Source organism: Plecotus auritus (genome assembly GCF_963455305.1).
Source record: "Plecotus auritus genome assembly, chromosome: 9".
NCBI classification, from domain to species: Eukaryota; Metazoa; Chordata; class Mammalia; order Chiroptera; family Vespertilionidae; genus Plecotus; species Plecotus auritus.
The window spans coordinates 112,682,834-112,700,083 of NC_137783.1; the positions used below are offsets into that span (position 1 = coordinate 112,682,834).

General features: G+C 42.8%; 1 protein-coding gene across 1 annotated transcript; it reads right to left on the reverse strand.

Moving 5' to 3' along the window:
* Positions 1 to 5,856: 5,856 nt before the first annotated feature.
* Positions 5,857 to 6,858, reverse strand: LOC308233327 (olfactory receptor 52P1-like; the record flags this gene model as incomplete). Its single annotated transcript, XM_080640252.1, has 1 exon — positions 5,857 to 6,858. The coding sequence occupies one exon, from the start codon at positions 6,856 to 6,858 to the stop codon at positions 5,857 to 5,859; it is 1,002 nt and encodes a 333-aa protein (XP_080496378.1).
* Positions 6,859 to 17,250: the final 10,392 nt, after the last annotated feature.

Sequence of the window (17,250 nt, forward strand, 5' to 3'; positions counted from 1 at the left end):
AACAGCAAAAGGACCCAGGTCAACCCAGGCCTTGGGGTGGAGGAGGATTAGTAGTGAAGATTTAAATTTTAGGGGTTTTTAATGAGTCAGCTCCAACTATTGAGCCCTTTGTGTGGCACGATCAGCTTCTATAATTATAGTTTTTGGGCACTGAGACCATTGGAAAGTACATCGAAGTATCATCTTGATAATCTTCTCATTGCTCTATCTGATTAGAGCTGAACTATTTCAGACTCATATATACTGTAACTTCTCCTTGTCAGGGGGACTTAACCACACTAATTGTGAGGATGCATGTGCATATCTTTTTGTGCAGGTACCTCTCTCCTTTTCCACCTGGATTACCACCCTCACCCCCCAAACATTTAATTTTTAAGCCTAAGGAAGAATTGTATTCCTATTATGTATAAATAGACTATATTTACCTTAACACTGGCCTTCTTCTTTCAAATTTAATATAAACCATCTCACATACCAAGAAGTAGGAAAGGGGAGTGGGTGGTGGGAAACTCACAGGACAACATGGTAGATGCAGAATTGATATAGCACTTATTTGCCGTTTTCTTCTGGTTCTCTTAATATGTGTCTCTGTTTATTTTTATTTTTTTCAATTACCATTTACATTCAATGTTATTTTGTATTAGCTTCAGGTGTAAAGGATAGTGGTTAGGCAATCATATTTCCAGTACCCACCTGGCACCATATATAGTTATTATAATATTATTGACTATAATCCTTATGCTGTACTTTACATCCCTGACTATTTTGTAACTACTAATCTGTATTTATTATTCCCTTCATTTTTTTCATCCAGTCCTCCAACTTGCCTCCCTGTGTCTCTGTTTTGAACTAGAGATAAAATTTGACACAGCCAAGCCTAAGAAAGCTATTCAGTATAACTTCTGGATAGAGCTGGTTTCTCAAGCATCAATGGTAAAGGTGGAATAGCCACTCATTTCCAATGCAGGCGATCTGCTAGGATGTAAGCTCCATGAAACACAGGATTCAGGGACTATTTTGTTCACTGATGTGTCCCCAGCTTCAAGAACAGCACCTACCATATACTAGGTGCTTAACATATATTGTTAAATAAATGAGTAGAGAAGATGAAGGCCAAAAAGATTTTTGACAGCTGATCCCCAGGGAGGGAGAGAACTGGGAGACCTGACTGTCTGAGGCCTGTGGGGATAATAAGCAGTTGGTAAACTTCAATGGAATGAGGTGAGGTTGGATGTCAGAGACTTTGGGGACAAGGTAAGATTTATATGGCCAAGAAGTCTGTTTCTAAGGGTGCAGCTCAGCAAGGAGCTAATTTTTTGTGTGAAGCTTTGTCCAAAGCTGCTTCCAGACTTTGAGGGGGACATTTACCTAGAAACTGAAGGATGTCTCACTTCATCACTAGCATTGCCCTTGGCCTGCTCAGTCCTAAAGAACATATAACATTTCTTGCAGAATTGAAATAGGAATATTCCTGGTAAAAACAACCACTCAAGTTTAGTTGGAAAGGTTGTTTCCCCTATTAGATATATTTATATTAGCAACCAAAGCATGCATTTCAAGGAACTCAGAACCCTGTATCTATAGTAACTAGAAAGAGGCCATTGCCAATCCTGTGTATCTGAAGGTCACAGATCCTGCCCCTAGAGTCCAAGAAGCAAGAACAACAGAAGGTGAATTCAGAGTTACCTCTTTAGAATATTATCTATTAGATAAACATGTAAATTGACTGTACCTCTGTGCCCACAGCCAATCAGATTGAGTATGCAAATTAACCCAACAAAGATGGAGGTTAATTTGCATATGTAGGTAGGTGCCCAGCAGCCTTGGTCCTGGGAACTTTCTCAGCACCCAGGTCATTCCGAGGTAGGCCCCCTGTGGGTCCTGAGCAACCTGGGAAGGGCCTGAGCCAGGGGGCTCCTGGGCAGGGGTGGAGCCTGGCGATCGGAGGGAGCTGGGGGTACCTTGTCCAGGCCCCAAGCCAGGGCCAGAGGCTTGGGGCCTGGGCAGGGGCGGAGCCGGGTGATTGGGCGATTGGAGGGAGCTGGGGGGCCCCTGCCCAGGCCCGGAGGCTTTAGGCCTTGGCAGGGGTGGAGCCTGAGATCTGAGGCGATGGGAGTGAACTACAGAGGAAATACCTTTTCTGACAGCTAATTGGCCAAGCTCCCTGTTTGCCACTGGTAATATTCTTAGTGACTTGGGTATAAGAATCCAAAAAGGTGATCTAGGGTTTTTCCACCAAACTCCTGGAGAAAAAAAGGAAGATCCGCTGCTGGAGGGCTAAGAAATGTCATATACTGCCTTGGCCAATTTGGCTCAGTGGATAATGCCTAGACTTGCCAACTGCAGGGTCCGGTTTGATTCTGATCAAGGGCATGTACCTAGGTTGCAGGCTCCTCCCTGGCTGGGGCCCAGGTCTGGGCTCATGCAGGAGGCAACCAATCAAGGTGTTCCTCTCACTTCGATGTTTCTCTCTGTCTTTCCCTTTCTCTTCCACATTCTCTAAAAATCAATAAAAACATATCCTCAGGTGAGGATAAAAAAAAAAAAAAAAGAAAGAAAGAAATGTCATATCCTATGAAAGACACATCTTGAAAATGCCTAAAGAAAGTTGTCATTTTTTCAAGGAGAAGGGCATGAGTCTGTGTTGATGAAAATACCTTGGTGGCTGCGGTGACTGGCAGTGGCTGCAGCAGCGGGGTGATGGGGCTGGTGCCTTCCCCTGATCAGCCCGGTCGCCTCAGTAGAACATCCCCTGAGGGCTCCCAGTATGTGAGAGGGGGCAGGCTGGGCTGAGGGACCCCCCCACCCACCCAGTGCACGAATTTTGTGCACCGGGCCTCTAGTCTCTAATATTAGCCAACCAAGTTTTCAGTAAATCCAATCTAATCAGCTACTTTGAAGATGAGGTAATTAGAAAGACAGCTCCTCAGGGCCATAAATCTTGGACTGAACAAGCAACTGCCTTATCCAGATCCCTCTGTCAACTTCACATACCACCCCAGTAACAAAACAGTTCTGACCAGGGAACCAGCATGTCCATCTCACTGAGGGCCCTACCAATCTCTATCAGAAACCCTTGGCTGACATGATGGCATTTGGGACCCCAAACACCCTTGGAAGTTAAAACAAAACAAAAAACATTGAATACAGGCCCAGAGGCTGGAAATTTCCTTTTTAGAGGGTTAGCAGAATTAAGCTTAGATGTGAGATACCCAGTATAGATTTGTGGGGGTTGTTTGGCTTTGTTGGTTTTGCCCTTTCTCAGCAGCAGCTCTGAGCTTGGAGCCTTCTCCCACCCTTAACCCCTACCACCTTACTGTTAGTTATTCCACAGCTGCACTGATGTCAAGGGTAAAGGATCTGGGGTCCATGTGCTAACAACTTTATCTTCAGGGTACAGATGCATCAGTATGTCCCATAATGCCTTCCTCTGCACAGACCCAATAACTAGTATCTGAGCCTGACACAAGGGGGAATTCTGAGATGGTCTCTAAAAAGTTTTACTACCAGTTCAGCCAGTTAAAAGATTATCAGGACATGATATACAGTAGCTTTTAGATTTTGGCATTAGTTTTAAAAAGAGTCTATGTATATGAATCTAAGGCTCCTGCTCTTAATCTTTAAGTTAATCAGACTTTTTCACTCATCTATGCAGAAAACCTGTGTTAAGCAAAATTTTATCTTTGGCCTATACTAGCTGTGTGACTTTTAGTTTATTTCATCTTCTCTGAACCTCCATTTCCTTATCTTTATTTTTAAAAAAATATATTTTTATTGATTTCAGAGAAGAAGGAAGTGGGAGAGAGAGATAGAAAAAACAATGATGAGAGAGAATAATTGATTGACTGCCTCCTGCACACCCCCTACTGGGGATGGAACCCACAACCTGGGCATATGCCCTTGACCAGAATTGAGCCCAGGACCCTTCAGTCCACAGGCCAACGCTCTATCCACTGACTCAAACCAGCTAGGGTCATTTCCTCATCTTTATAAAGTGAATACCTACCTCACGGAGATGTTGTAAAGATTCAACCATATAACGTACATAAAGCACTAAATCCAGCTGCAGAGAACCAATTTTAGGTGTGCTTGTGTAGTTATTAGATCAATGCCTGTCTTCCTTATTTATTGCAAGCACCAGGAAAGCATTATTTCTCCTGACTTGTCTAACCCATGCAAATGGGCTGAAATATTGTAAGCCCTTTATGTATAAAATAAATGAATGAGTAAAGGAAAGACTGAATTCCTGGCAAATGGTAAATGCAGATAATTGTATAATTTTTATTGAGCTCAATAGATGGGAGCATTTATTATTATCATCATTATGTTTTAGGTAGCTATGTATCAGGTATGATTTTAAGGGTGGCAGAAATATGAAGAACACTGAATGTTTAGTACCAACAGATCATCTATGTCAAAGCAAATTCCCTGACAGAAAAAGTATGGGTCTTTAAGAGCAAAAAATGAGAAATTTTGGTGGATGAGCCCAAACTACTGAATCTTCAATATTTTTCTGAACTCTTCAGGCTGGCAGAAGCACCTTCCTTACCTTGCCAGAAAGAACAGTTTCTCTTTGCCTCACCCCAAGCTGGTGCTTTGCAAGAACATTCGTGTTTTCTTCAAGATCCACTAATCATTGGTCATTGCTTCCAAACCAGGTTATATCTTAGAATAGTGTAAGTGGAGAAGTACAATACCTGGCTCTAGAGAAAATAACTCACTGCAAGGAAAATTGTAGACTGTATAAGTATGGTGTGCTCCTTAGTCGTCCCCTACAGAGAAAACCAGAGATCTGTGAACCTCAGTTGAGAAACTTTGTAGCAACATAATAAAATTTCTATACAGAGTTTTAGTTAATTAGTTTATTCCTTTTGCTGTCTTTTCCTCTTCTGACCTTGTATTCTGGGGTGGGTCAGAACTCTACATACCACTATTATGATTTTGGCAACTGTCTCCATTTCTTGGCAAAACTGAATGTAGGTTGTCCTAGTTTACTTCACAAGGACATTCTTCTGATTCCAGTCACCAGTACATTTAGTATCTGTTTTATGACTTTGAGATGGCCTAGGTAAGTCATTTTACTCATTGCTCCCCATTGCTTCAAAGAATTTATTAGTAGCAATAACTTGTGGAAGCCTAACTAATCACTCTTCTCAATAGTATATAATGTTGATCCTAGGTTTATTGTAGTTACAAAATAAAGAAAAGTGATGTCCTGAGAAAGGCTTAGACCCCTAATCCTGCTGGAAGAATGCTTAAAGAGCAGGTGTCAGAAAGGACCAAAAGAGGATCCTAAAATTGACCCTCAGGTGAGGAGAACAGGTGGGCTTGAAGAGATGAGAACAGAACAGAATATGTTATAATGGATCAGTTGGACCAAAATGAAAGGAGGGGAGAGTGCAATGATCCTGGCCACAAGGTGTAATTCTTTTTGTATTACAATGCCATGAAGACTGCAACTAAAAAAGTCACTGAACAATAGCTTTATTTAGAGCAGGGGTCCTCAAACTTTTTAAACAGGGGGCCAGTTCACTGTCCCTCAGACCGTTGGAGGGCCGGACTATAGTTTAAAAAAAAATTATGAACAAATTCCTATGTGCACTGCGGACCCGGGACGTGTCAGCTGCTAAGCAGGACAGGCAGCGGCACCCAGCGGGCCGGATAAATGTCCTTGGCGGGCCGCATGTGGCCCGCGGGCCGTAGTTTGAGGACCCCTGATTTAGAGTAACATCCTTGATATCAGCAATTTCCGGTGCTAGGAAGACAGAGTTTGACATTTAAGATTCACTGGTCTCTTAAACATCTTTCCCAAGGATTAAGGGAAGAGGATAGGGTTCCAGGGTGGGGTTGAAGACTTTATGACCGTGCAGGGCCCCACTTCAGCAGTCGGAGAGCCCCATCCCGGATCTGTTTGGTCTTCATGCCATAGATGATGGGGTTGAGCATGGGTGGCACAACGAGGTAGAGGTCAGCCAGGAGGATGTGGATGTGCCGGGGCACATGCTGGCCAAAGCGCTGTGTGTAGAATGAGAAGAGCCCCGGTGTATAGAAGAGAAGAATGACACCAAGGTGGGAGCCACAGGTGCCAAAGGTCTTAGCCCTTGCCTCCTTAGAGGAGAGGCCTAGCACAGCCCGGAGGATGAGTGCATAGGAGACAGCAATGCAGATGGAGTCAGTGCCCACCACCAGTGTGGCAGCAGTGATGCCATAGATGTTGTTTGGCTGTGTGCCTCCACAAGCCAGCTTCACCACAGCCATGTGTTCACAGTAGGAGTGGGCCACCACTCGGCTACAGTAGCTCAGCCTTGCCAGCAAGCAGGTGAGTGGAGTCATGAGCCCCAAGCCACGAAACACAGCAGCAGCCCCCAGCTTGCCCACAGCCTCTGGCGGCAGAAATGACCCATAGTGTAGTGGCCGGCAGATGGCCAAGTAACGGTCAAAGGCCATTGCTAGCAGGATACCAGATTCTACAGCTGAGAAGCCATGGATAAAGAACATCTGAGCAGCACAGGCTTCAAAGGCAATCTCAGCAGCATTTGCCCAAAAAAGTGCAAGGAGCTTGGGCACAGTAGAAGTGCAGAGCACCAGATCAATGATGGACAGCATGCATAGGAACAGGTACATGGGCTGGTGCAGTGCAGGCTCTGAGCGCACCACCAGCAGCAACACCATGTTGCCGAGCACTGCCAGGGTATACATGGAGCAGAAGGGAAATGCAATCCAAAAGTGGGATGCCTCCAGGCCAGGAATTCCCACAAGCAGGAAGGAGTTTGGGTTCTGATGGCTGTGGTTTGTGAATTGCATGGCCAGGTCAAGGTTAGGTAGTATAGAAGACCTTACTGTCTTACCCTTAGCCATAGGAAGTCTTGACAGGTGAAGGTATTGGGATTTATTCTTATGCTGTGGCTGAAATGGAAATAGCAGCAGGAAATATTTGAATTATACAGCATGAAAAACATCCAGGATGAGAAGATTGTAGAACAGTAGGAAATGATGCAAGGCAGGAAGTGAAGTTATCTTTACTAGGGCTCCTTTACATTTGTGTCTAATTCAATGATGTCATGGTTGTAGAATCCTCTCCATGGTAAAGATGAGGGCTAGGAACTCTTAGAGCTTTCTTCTTTCTGCCTGTGAATCCTCTTTTGCCTTTATTTTCTTTTGAATCATCTGACAATATAAGGGTAATGTAATTATCAAAGTTCAGGAAGATTGGATGAAAGACTAAAATGTGGCTACTTTTCAAGATGGAAAGGTCAGGACTTAGGAGAAGAAGAGAAAGGAAAACAAGGAGATTTTGGATGGGTTTTTCAAGTCACGGAGCCCATGGTTGCTCATAGATGAGGCTCAGAAACTGGGTTCTGACCAGGAACAGCAAAGCACACGTTGAGGAGTTGAATCTCTTGTAGTCTGCTACCACCATAACATTCCTAGGCTAATGTTAGTACTAGGATTCCATTCTTGCCTTAGGTGTCCAGTATGGATGCTGGTAGAACCAGGTGAAGTCATGCAGAATTGGCCAATGTTAGATGTCAGGCTGATTTGGCCATAATAAGTAATTTGATAAAGTTATTAAGAGATGATTGCATATGAAGTATACTTTCTTATAGAAATCAAAGGTACATGGAAGAAAAAGGAGATAAGCGAATTTTAATAATTAGGAGTGGAACCACTCACTATAAGCAAATATGGAGACTAAACTTGGTCAAATGATAGTACTGAGCTCCTACACATCTCCACCCCTTCTATTTGTCCATTATCTATGTTCTCTATATTCCCTGATCTTCCTTCACCTACATGTACTTTCTCTTTTTTTCTCTTATCCACTAGACAGCCAGTGATTAAGAATTTGAAAAAGAGGGGAGATTAGTAAGAAAATTTAAGAAGGGGAACTTAGAGGCGAGAGGAGATGAGGATGAAGAGGAAAGAAAAAAAAATAAGAAATAGACATTAGAGAGTAGAGAAAGAGAGAGAGAGAAATGTACCTTTCCTACACTGGTTTCTAATAGAATGAAATGTGACTGTGTTCTAGTTGCTAGTTGGGACACAGATATCTGAGTAATTGGGCCATCTGGAAATAACCCATTTGTATCCTTTACCTTAAGCTGCAATACTCCTTGCAAACCCTTGCATCACCTATGCATACCCAGAGAGATAGAGCAGGAAGAAAGGAGGACCCCTGGACCAGGATGCCTGCTTTCCCATCTCAGTGCCAACTGTGGCTGTGTAATATTGAACAAGTCACCTGTCCCTTTCTGTCTCATCATCCTGTCTTCCATGTGTTTTCTATTTTCTCTTCTGTGCTATTTCCCTTCCTGAGTTTCCATCATTCAGCCTGGTCCAAACATATCTTGAGGGGATTTTAGCTTTGGTGGTGGCCAAAGGGTCAAGAAGAGAAAAATCTGAGTAGGGTGTGGGACCTTGGGAAATGATATATGTAAAACTGGTCCATTCTATGAATGAGCACACTGTGTGTTTGACTGAGCATGTGATTGTCTACATATATTGCTGTGCAAAATGCATGAATAAGGCTATACTCAGAAGACAGGTACATTTAGGTAAGAAATTGTTTTAGGCATGTCCATGCTTTAGTGCTCTTTCTTTGGTGTGGAGAAAATGGAGAGCCGAATAATCCAGCCATAAATGAGACAGCCTTGCTCTCTTCTTTCTATTTTCTTCTTCCATTCAGCCTTTAAATAATTGAATCAAGTTTCCTCAGTCCCTGAGCTGCCACTCAAGAAACTTTTATGCTATCTCTGTTCATCTTGCTTCAGTCCTGTTTGCACAAATGGAGAAAATGAAGTTGGAAAAGTATATGCAGACCATAATGTTCTAATATTCCAGGAAAGAGATCGAGGCCAAGGTGAAGGCCTTGATGTTCTCACTTCCTGGACCTCTCACTTATATTTGAGTTAGAGCCAATGAAAAAATGTGTGGGAGAAGAAGATTGTAGGGCACTGGAAAATGATGCAAGGTAGGAAGTGGGTTATCATCACAAGTGTTCAAATGAACCCTTGCCACTTCTGTTTAATTCAATGATCTCTGAGCTGTGGGCTGGAAGGTGACTGGCATGGCTACGGAACCCTCTCCATGGTAAAGGTGAATCACTAGAGACTCTTCCAGCTTCCTTCTTTTTGCCTGTGAACCCTCTTCTGCTACACTCTACTGTTGTTTTCTTCTGATTCACTCCCTCTGGAGATCAGGCAAGGAGAGACTCCCAGCTTCTTCCAGATGACTTGTCCAGAATAACTACTTTTATGCCCTTCACCTCTCTTTGTTCTGAATTAACTTATCATTTGGTGTAATAAAGGCCTTACCTAAAGTACAGGGCAAAAGTAGGTTAATAATAATAATAAATAATAAATAAATAATACAAGAATAAACTCTGTTTCATGTACTTACAACTGTAAACCTCCTTTTGCCACGACTGTATATAAGAATAGGAGCTCAAGTACCTGGAAAGGAGCATGTTCTTCATCAAAGGAGTTGCTCCTGAGCATCTGGAAGCTACCTGCCAAGAACTCAACACTCATTTATGGAAGACCAAGGGCAGCCTGATTCAAATCCCAGCTCTACTAACTCACCAGCTATGTAATTTCAGTCAAGTCACCTAACCTCTCTCAACCTGCTTCCTCATCTGTGACCTGGAGAGATTAATTCCTACTGTAGAGGCTACCATGAGGAATTATTCTAGGAGATATGTATCTGAAGAACAATAGCACTACACAGCACATAACAGTGATCTGAAGTGGAGACCACCTCTGTGAGAAGGTTATCTTAGTGGCATCAGGTCTTTGGTCTGATCATAGTGTGCCTATGGTAGAACTGAACAGAAAGACAGACTTACCAGGTCTGGGGCAGGGAGTGGTAGTGAAGTCTTAGGTACTGCTGGGTTTAGAGTGTGGGGACCAAGATAGCTGGAGTATTTATCCTGTGATTAGAGCCCTAGCTGAGAGTAAACATTCCCTGGGGATAAACTTAATAAAAGGACCTCTGGGATGGTGGAAAGAGGTAGAAAATTGAAGCTAGGAAATTTGGGCCATGATAGGATAGGCAGGAAGGATAGGATAGCAGAGAAGATTTACCCTGAAAGTTCAGTTTGTCTAAGGTGGAGGAAGGTGGAGAACACAAATAATTCTAAAGGCTTTTTGGCATAGAAACACAGTTTAGAATATTCAGCTTTTTTTCCTATCCCCTGCCCTCTGTCAAAAATATTTGCTTTTCTGTTTCTTTTGAGCAAGCTACTTCTCTGAAAGGAGAGGCAATGAATATTAAATGAGATGATATATGCAAGGCATTTACCATGTTGCCTGGTCTATGCTAACCTCTCAATAAAAAGCAGAATTTTTATTTTATTATTTAATTTAATTCAATGATCACTGATTGAGCATCTATTATATGCAAAGGACTATGCTAGATATTAGGGCATAGAGTTGAAGGGTGATGCCACTGTTCTTAAGGAGGTCACAGCCTGGTTTGGAGGACAGGCAAACAGATGCAAATTAATTACAAGTCAATGATATATATGTAGACATAAAAAAGACACAAAGGCACATCCAGAAGAGAAGTAGTTAGCTCTGTAAAAGTCGAGAATTTAGGGTTTAGAAGTTTAAGGTAAGCTTGGAGGAAGGTGCACATGAGGGACAGAAGACCACATGTGTAAAACATGGTAGGAAAGAGATTATGGGCATGTTCTTGGAACCATTAAAGCCCAGTTCAAAGTTAACACTTTCATAAGTCTTCTCTGATACTCTGAGTCACCATCACATACTCTTTCTCTTCTCTTGTCCACACAGCATCTTATCAGATACTGTTTTTTTGTGATACTGCCCACTTTAAATCTTGCTGGTATGACATTAGGTGGGTTAAGTAACAGCTCTTAGCCTCTTATTCCCCACCTACAAAATGGGGAGGGTTGTCATGAGATATTACATATAAGATCTCTAATACAGTGCCTGGAACATAGCAAGTCTTCAATAGATTTTTGTTGTTACTATCATTACATTACCTTTCAGTTAGCTTTCTACACAATGGGCTTTGTAAAGGCAGACACCAGGTGAATTCATCTCTCTGATAATGCTTCAAAGATTATGATGATGTTAGGTTTTGGGAGAAAGCTGTTGAATAAGCAGATGGGATTTTGATCGAATGTAGGCCAGGCAGACAAGCTTGATTTCAGATAATCAGTAAGTCAACAAACATATATTGATGACTTAATATATATCTGGCCCTGTCTTGAAGATACAAAGAATTGAAAAGATTCCTGTATTAGAGAGCTTTTAATGCGTGCAGGTGATGGAGGGAAGAACTAGTGGAGGATGGCATGGCCTGGATGATAGAGAGGAAGGTGGAAGCTTTGTTCTCTAAACACATAGATTCCCTGGGGAGCATGGAGGAATGATATTATAATAATTAAGTTTTAGGAGTGCTGAGTTTGGCCATTTCCCATTAAGACCTTCCAGAGATTCAACAGATTCTAATAGAGGGAATAAGTGAAATAGCAGATAAATGAGATGAGCCTTAAAATTTTCTGCTATTACCACAGTGCTTAGAGTCAAACCTAGGATCTCTGTTGTCTTGATGGGGCTCAGGGCTATGCATGGCTACTCATTGTTAACTTGTGATACCATTGGGCAGATTTTTGTTCAACCAACAATATTTACTCGACAAAATATTACTGAACACCTCTTATGTGCCAGCATTTCTCTAAATACTAGGAATGTAGTAGTGAAGAAAGAAGACTAAGTCCTTGTTCTCATGGAATTTCTATTGCTCATTTAAAAATAATATATAAAAAACAGGTATCGAAAAGTTCTATAAAAACAGGATAAGAAGAAATAATATTGTAATGACGTGGGTGACAGATGGTTACTAGACTTATTGTGGTGTTCACAGCATAAGGTATATAAATGTCAAACCACTGTGCTGTATACTGGAATTGATATAATATTGTTTATCAGCTATACTTTAATAAATAATAAATTAAAAACAAAACAAAACAAAAAACCCAAACAACATAGCAGGCATTTGTTTGCATATTCGAAGGAGACTCCATTTCTCAGTAGGTTCTACAGGGGAGGAAGGGGAGGGTGGTGAGAGGCACATTAATTACTGAAACCAGACTACATTCTGCCTAAAGGGACACATGGTTGAATGCCACATAATGGTGAGGGAGTAGGGTATATAGAAATCCAGGGGTCAGAACCCCAAAAGACTGGATGGAGACTGGCATGGAGAAGCTCCCTAGAATCACCCCCAGAGAAGACACCAGGCCCATCATGGGGCCTTTTAAAGATATTCTTTAGGGAGAGAACCTGCTGTTTTCTTTTTCTTTGGGGAGAAGACTAGCTGATTATGAGGATATAGCCAGACCTTCATTTCCATCTCCCTCTTTCCCGCCCTCCTCTCACTGAGGGGGAAACTGTACTGGTGTTCTCTGAAGCCTGCAGAAAATGAACTGAGCATCACACTGAGAGGTGAGAGCACACTGGGCCAGTGGTAGTAGGGGTAGACCAGGAGTACACAGGGAGCAGTAAGGGCGTTGGCACAAATAGGATGAGGGGTGAGCAGACCAGGGAGGGGTACTTATGCTGAGATCAACCAGCTACCAAGGGCCTAGAATAGGGGCAGAGTCAAGGAAAGAGGCCATGTGAGTTGAGGTTGGCAGAGAAAACTGGAATAACCAGGATAATGATAGAAATAGGACTGAAAATAGTAATGGCTAAGGAAAGTCCCCAAAGGCTGAGTGGAGCTTCAGTAAGAAAAGAGTATGCTTAATGGTTGACGGAAATAAGCTAGGTTGGGGGGATGAGTCCAGAGTGCACTAGACAGAGTCCATCTCTCATGTACCTCTCATGTCCAAACAATTTACCCTGGTCTCAGGCATTACCTCACCTCCTGATTCTCTTGTTTTCTATCATCCTCATTCTTGTCTGTCTGAATCTAATAGAAGAACTTCTTTCTATCCTCCTCAAATACTTTATCTTCTACAAGTTTCAGATCCCACCATTATTGCAAGGAAGTATTTTCTGCCTCCCAGGCCTGTGTTCCTGTGTTGTATATGAGGGGCCACCTTAGGAAAGCCTTGGCTAAACAACCCAGACCAGGTTAGTCACATTCCTCCTGTAAGTGCTGCTTGCTTCACTCCTACTTCACATTCTGACTCCACCTCAGTCATAGCTGCTGTGATAGTCCAGGGGGAAAAGACGGAAACCTGAAATAGGGAGATGGAAGGGACAGATCAGGTTTCAGCAACAACCAGCTTTATTTTTACAGTATGGTTCTATAGACAGAATCTTGGTGTTGGAGTTAGGAGATAGAAAATTTGTTCTAGATCTGCTACTAACATACCCCATGACCATTTGAGGCCTCAGTTTCCCATATACATCATTCTAAGGTCCTTTCAGGATGAAGGTGTGGTCTACTGAATAGTTTACAGTACTGACTAAATACTCTCTAGGTATGGAATCATGTGTACCTTTTGGGGAGACCAAGAAATAAATAACCAGTTTTGCTCGGTGGATAGAGCACTGGCCTGCAGACAGAATGGTCTCGGGTTTGATTCTAGTCAAGGGCCCATGCCCAGGTTTTGGGCTCAATGCCCAATAGGGGATATGCAGGAGGCAGCCAATCAATGATTCTCTCTCATCACTGATGTTTCTATCTCTCTCTCCCTCTCCCTTCTATCTGAAAAAAAAAAAAAAAAAAAAGACTCAAGCTTCCTTTGGTCATTTGCTGATATCTTGACTGTGGAGGCAGGAAACAAAAACAGGACAATGACATGTAAGGACTGGACAAACACTCATGCAGGCAAGGTGAAGGGAGTTGGGGCAGGAGACCAGATAAACAGAGTTGAGTTGTAAATGGAACCAAAGATATATTTTAGTTGAACCTGGAAATAAAAGAGATTGAGAGATTATTTGGCATTTTAAACAGAATAGGCCAGCTGTGAGATTGAGGTGTGGGAGCCAATAAACTGAGGGCCAGCCAGGGATATTCAGCAGGAGCACATGGGAAGTAAGAGAGTTATACAAGGGCATTCAGGAAGAGGAGACACCTGTTTGGGACTGGAGAAGCACAGTGACTTAGGATAAGGTGACAGCACATATAAGAGGACATTCTTTCATTTATTCAAGAAATATTTAACAAGTTATGCTTGGCTGCTATGGATATTAGTGACAGTAAATAGAAAGCCACAGCCCTGTTGTTGTGGGACTTCCATGTTGTCCATCCCAATGCTAAGTCTTAGAGAAAATTGACAGATATACATTAGACTTGGAGAAGACGTTTCTACAATGAAGAGGGCTTGTATTCTGATCTAAGTAAATAAAATTGATGGAAGAATTTTGTACACTTTCTATTTGTGCAGGTGTCTAAAATTGGGAGATACCCATAAGTCTCAATTTGGATCTGATGGTGGTATATTATGCAACAGTAGGAGAGCAGAAAGTTTCTGCCGGAATGGGGTCATTTATGCATTAGTTTAAAAAGCACTTTTGAACACTAACCATGTTCGGCTGAGTCTATGAACTTAAAAATGAGTAACTCAGAGTTCTATAAATGGACAGACACATGCATTGGTAACACAGATCATACTCTCCTTACTTAATTTAGCATACTAACAAGTCCTCATTGAAACACAGAAAATCCTCCTGGAAGAGTCTGAGAAGGTTTCATGAAGACGATGGCACAAGCTTGGCAAGGTAAGAAAGGGGACAGAGGAAAGCATTCCAGATAAATTGTATGAGCTTCAAGCATGGCTGCATTAGGAAGTGGCAGCAAATCTAATGTGGCTGAACATAGGATAAATATTTAGAGAGATGGTATGAGGTGAGATAAATGATTTAGGCAGGAGCAAGTTTGTAAGCACGTTGAGTAGTTTTCTATTTTTCTTGTAGCAATGAGATCTCATAAGTGGTTTCCAATAGGGAAATAACATGTTGTCTGTCACATTGCAGAGGATGGATTGAGAGTGTGTGCGTGGAAACTAAAGAGGAGTCATTTATAGTGATACAGTTAAGAGATGATGTGAATTTGCGAAGACACAAAGAGCACAGAGAGGAGGAGCACAGTGTGGAAAACTCAGGGGCACGATCAGGGGCATCATTATTGAATGAGACAGAGCTCCAGGAGGTCTAGCATCTGGCAGAAGGCTGTGTGCCTGGAGTATAATGAAGAAGAGAGGTGAGAAGGGGTGAGGATGAAAAGAGAGTAGGGACCAGCCCATGCAGACACTTGCAAATCAAGGTGGATTCCATCCTCAAGTACAATGGTAATTCCATGAAGGTCTTGGGTAAGGCCTGGCATAATATAATTTGCCTTTACAAATGGTCTCTTTGGTTGCAGTATAGAGAATAGATTATAGAGGGACCGAGATTCAGACCACAAAGATCAGTCAGGAGGCTTTTGTAGACTGGAAGAAAGATGATAGTGATTTAAAAAGAATGTTGGGAGGGGAAAGGAAATGAATAGGGAATGACAGGGTTTTTTCCCCCCAGATTGATAAGATTTGCTAATGAACTGGAAATGAAGGAAGAGGGAGGGATCAAATTAAGGATTATCCCTGCATTTCTGACCTCACTTGTTGCAGGATGGGTGACAGTAATATGTACTGAGATAGATAAGGCATGGGGAGGAAATAGTGTGTGGGGAGGTAAGATATCTGTGTGGGCTGTAATTTGTTTGAGATGATCACAGAACATCTAAGAGAAAATGTGTAATAGGCAGCAGGATATACTAGTCTGGAACTCAGAGTAGAAGTTATCCATTTGGGAATCTTTGAACAGACATGATTAAAAAAGCCAAGAAGAATAGGAGAGAACACCTAGAGAAGTATGAGAATAGAAGGGGAATAAAGAAAAAAAGGAGAGAGAAACCAAGATGGTGGCATAGGTAAACACCTGAACTTGCTGCCTCACACAACCACTTCAAAACTACAACTAAAAGAAAAAACGGACATCATCCAGAACCACAGGAAGGCTGGCTGCGTGGAAATTCTACAACTAGAAGGGAAGAGAAAAACACACTGAGACTCAGAGGAGGTGCGGAAGTAAAGTGTGGAGGTAAGGAGGCGCGCACATGGAAAGGGCTGGCAACTGAGGATGAGGTTGTTTTTTTTAATTCGGAGGGAGACACAAGCTCCTGACTGCTCTGAACTCCAGTACTGGGCGAGACTTTGGGGACCCAGACTCATAAGGAGGAGGGGGGTGGAAACTGGACTGTCTGGCATGGGGCTGGAACACGAGGGCGGCTTTTTCTTGGAGGTGTTTGCAGCAATTACCGAGGAACACTGAGACCCGGGGGCCTCTTAGGGCAGGGCTTGTTGGTACTTCCAGGGTTAGGCCCCACGTTCAGGCCTCAATTGTTGGAGCCCCTCGTTCGGGCTTCAATTGCTGGGGTTCTTTTTCCCAGCCTTACAAAGGGTTCAGCATTCTGGAGAAAGGGGCTGCACGTAGATGATTAAGAAGGAGTCCAAGGACGAAAGATATTTTTGAAAGGCATTGGGGGTCAGAGGAGCTTCCAGCTGAAGGAGCTAGAAGGCTCTCACCTTGACCAAGGAACCTGCTTTTATTAGTACAATTTGTCCCAAGGCAAGGTGGAAATATACACTTCAAAGGGTATGGTATCAAAGGGTATATAGAAACATTGTCAGTTTGGGGAATAGCCTACAGCTGTTCAGGTATTTGGCCAACAGGAGGCAATAAAATGCCCTAAGCTGTCTGGCAGTTAACAATCATCCTATTCAGGTTTGGGGGAAATGCTTTGTAGCCATTTCCAACAGGTAAACTACATGTGACTCAACCCTGTTGAGCTCCCCAAGCTTCACCAACCTTTTGGTAAAACTCTTGTAATTAACACATGCTGGAATTGGTTCTCGGCAAGGGCTGAAGGTCAGCCATTGCTGTTTGCTCCCCCCTGTTGATTCCCTGAGACCCCGCCCCACCCAATTTACAACCCCACCCCAGCTGTGGGCAGAGGCTTTTGCATATGAATGGCCTGGCCCTTTGCAATCTAAAATTACCTAATAAACTGCAGCTGGGTCAGAGAGACCCAGAACTTCCAAAATAAGGCACAAGGCTCCACAGCAGCTTGCATTGCTTCACAGCTGGGCCTCATCTAGGCACCTCCAAACCCCAAACAAATAAGAGGAATCTGCAGATCTCTCCATAGTGCCTGCTGGGTGGCCTCAGGCAGAGCTAAATTAGCACCTCCTTGGAGATCCAAGAGTCAGTGTACCCAGTGGTCAGAGTGGGA